General features: G+C 50.1%; 1 protein-coding gene across 1 annotated transcript; it reads right to left on the bottom strand.

Annotated features, from left to right (window-relative positions):
* Positions 1-70: 70 nt before the first annotated feature.
* On the bottom strand, positions 71-818 carry LOC104837068 (histone H2A.V-like; the record flags this gene model as incomplete). Its single annotated transcript, XM_010575934.1, has 3 exons — positions 71-194; positions 443-572; positions 705-818. Coding segments are annotated over 3 exons (306 nt in total), but the record flags the coding sequence as incomplete, so codon positions are not given.
* Between the last annotated feature and the right edge of the window lie 209 nt (positions 819-1,027).

Below are 1,027 nucleotides of genomic sequence, written 5' to 3'. Positions count from 1 at the left end.
TCAATTGTCTATGCTCTTCCTTTGAACTATGACTTAAAAAAAATTCCACGTATCCCCAAGATTTCTTCTGTCCCAGGTACAGTACGATGACGGGAGGGAGACGGCTGCTTTTTTTTTTTTTTTTCCTCCTCTCTATGCCGTTTTTTGTTGTCCCTTCTTCCCAATCAGAGACTTGTGGATGTGGGGGATAACACCTGCAGAGAGAAGAAGAGGACTCCCATCAGATACTTCCCAAAAAGCTCCAAGAAAATCTCAATTCCCAGCAGAGTTTTGTGATAACCCGGCACAAACGTTTCCTTCCAGTCAGATCTGGGAAAGCAGTGAGCCGCTGGTATTTATGCCAAATTCCCATGTGTTTTCCTGTATTCTTCCCCCGCCTTCTCACTAAAATTCCCAGTTAGGGACAGGAACAAGGGAAGGGGGCAGCAAGGACGATACCCACCTCCACCGGCAATGGTGGCTTTGATCAGGGAATCCAACTCTTCATCGCCACGGATCGCCAGCTGCAAGTGACGGGGAGTGATCCGCTTGACTTTGAGATCCTTCGAAGCATTCCCCGCCAGCTCCAGCACCTGCCGAGAAATCGGGAAGACACTCGGGATCCCGAGGGACGCAGGATTTATTTTTTTTTCTAATTTATTTTATTTATATTTTGTTTTGGTTTGGTTTTTTTAAATGGAGGAAGGCAAAGCGTGGGGACCTACCTCAGCAGTGAGGTACTCGAGGATGGCGGCGCTGTAGACGGCAGCGGTGGCACCCACTCGCCCATGACTGGTGGTGCGAGTCTTCAGGTGTCTGTGGATCCGGCCCACCGGGAACTGGGGTGGGAGCAATCAACACCTCCTTAACACCTAGAGCCCCCCATACACCATAGGCCCCAAGCGACTTCCCACCCTGCGTGTCTACGGCTTCCAGGAGCTCCTAGAATGACGTTAATGACGTTAACATGAGTTTTAACGAGGGCACGGCTGAGGGAGACACAAAGCCAGATCTTCCCCGCACTTTTCCCCATGGGATTCCATCATAA

The sequence above is a fragment of the Haliaeetus leucocephalus genome, unplaced genomic scaffold (assembly GCF_000737465.1).
Source record: "Haliaeetus leucocephalus isolate CR32 unplaced genomic scaffold, Haliaeetus_leucocephalus-4.0 Scaffold515, whole genome shotgun sequence".
In the NCBI taxonomy this organism is placed as follows: Eukaryota; Metazoa; Chordata; class Aves; order Accipitriformes; family Accipitridae; genus Haliaeetus; species Haliaeetus leucocephalus.
This window is presented reverse-complemented; position numbering and strand designations above follow the sequence as displayed.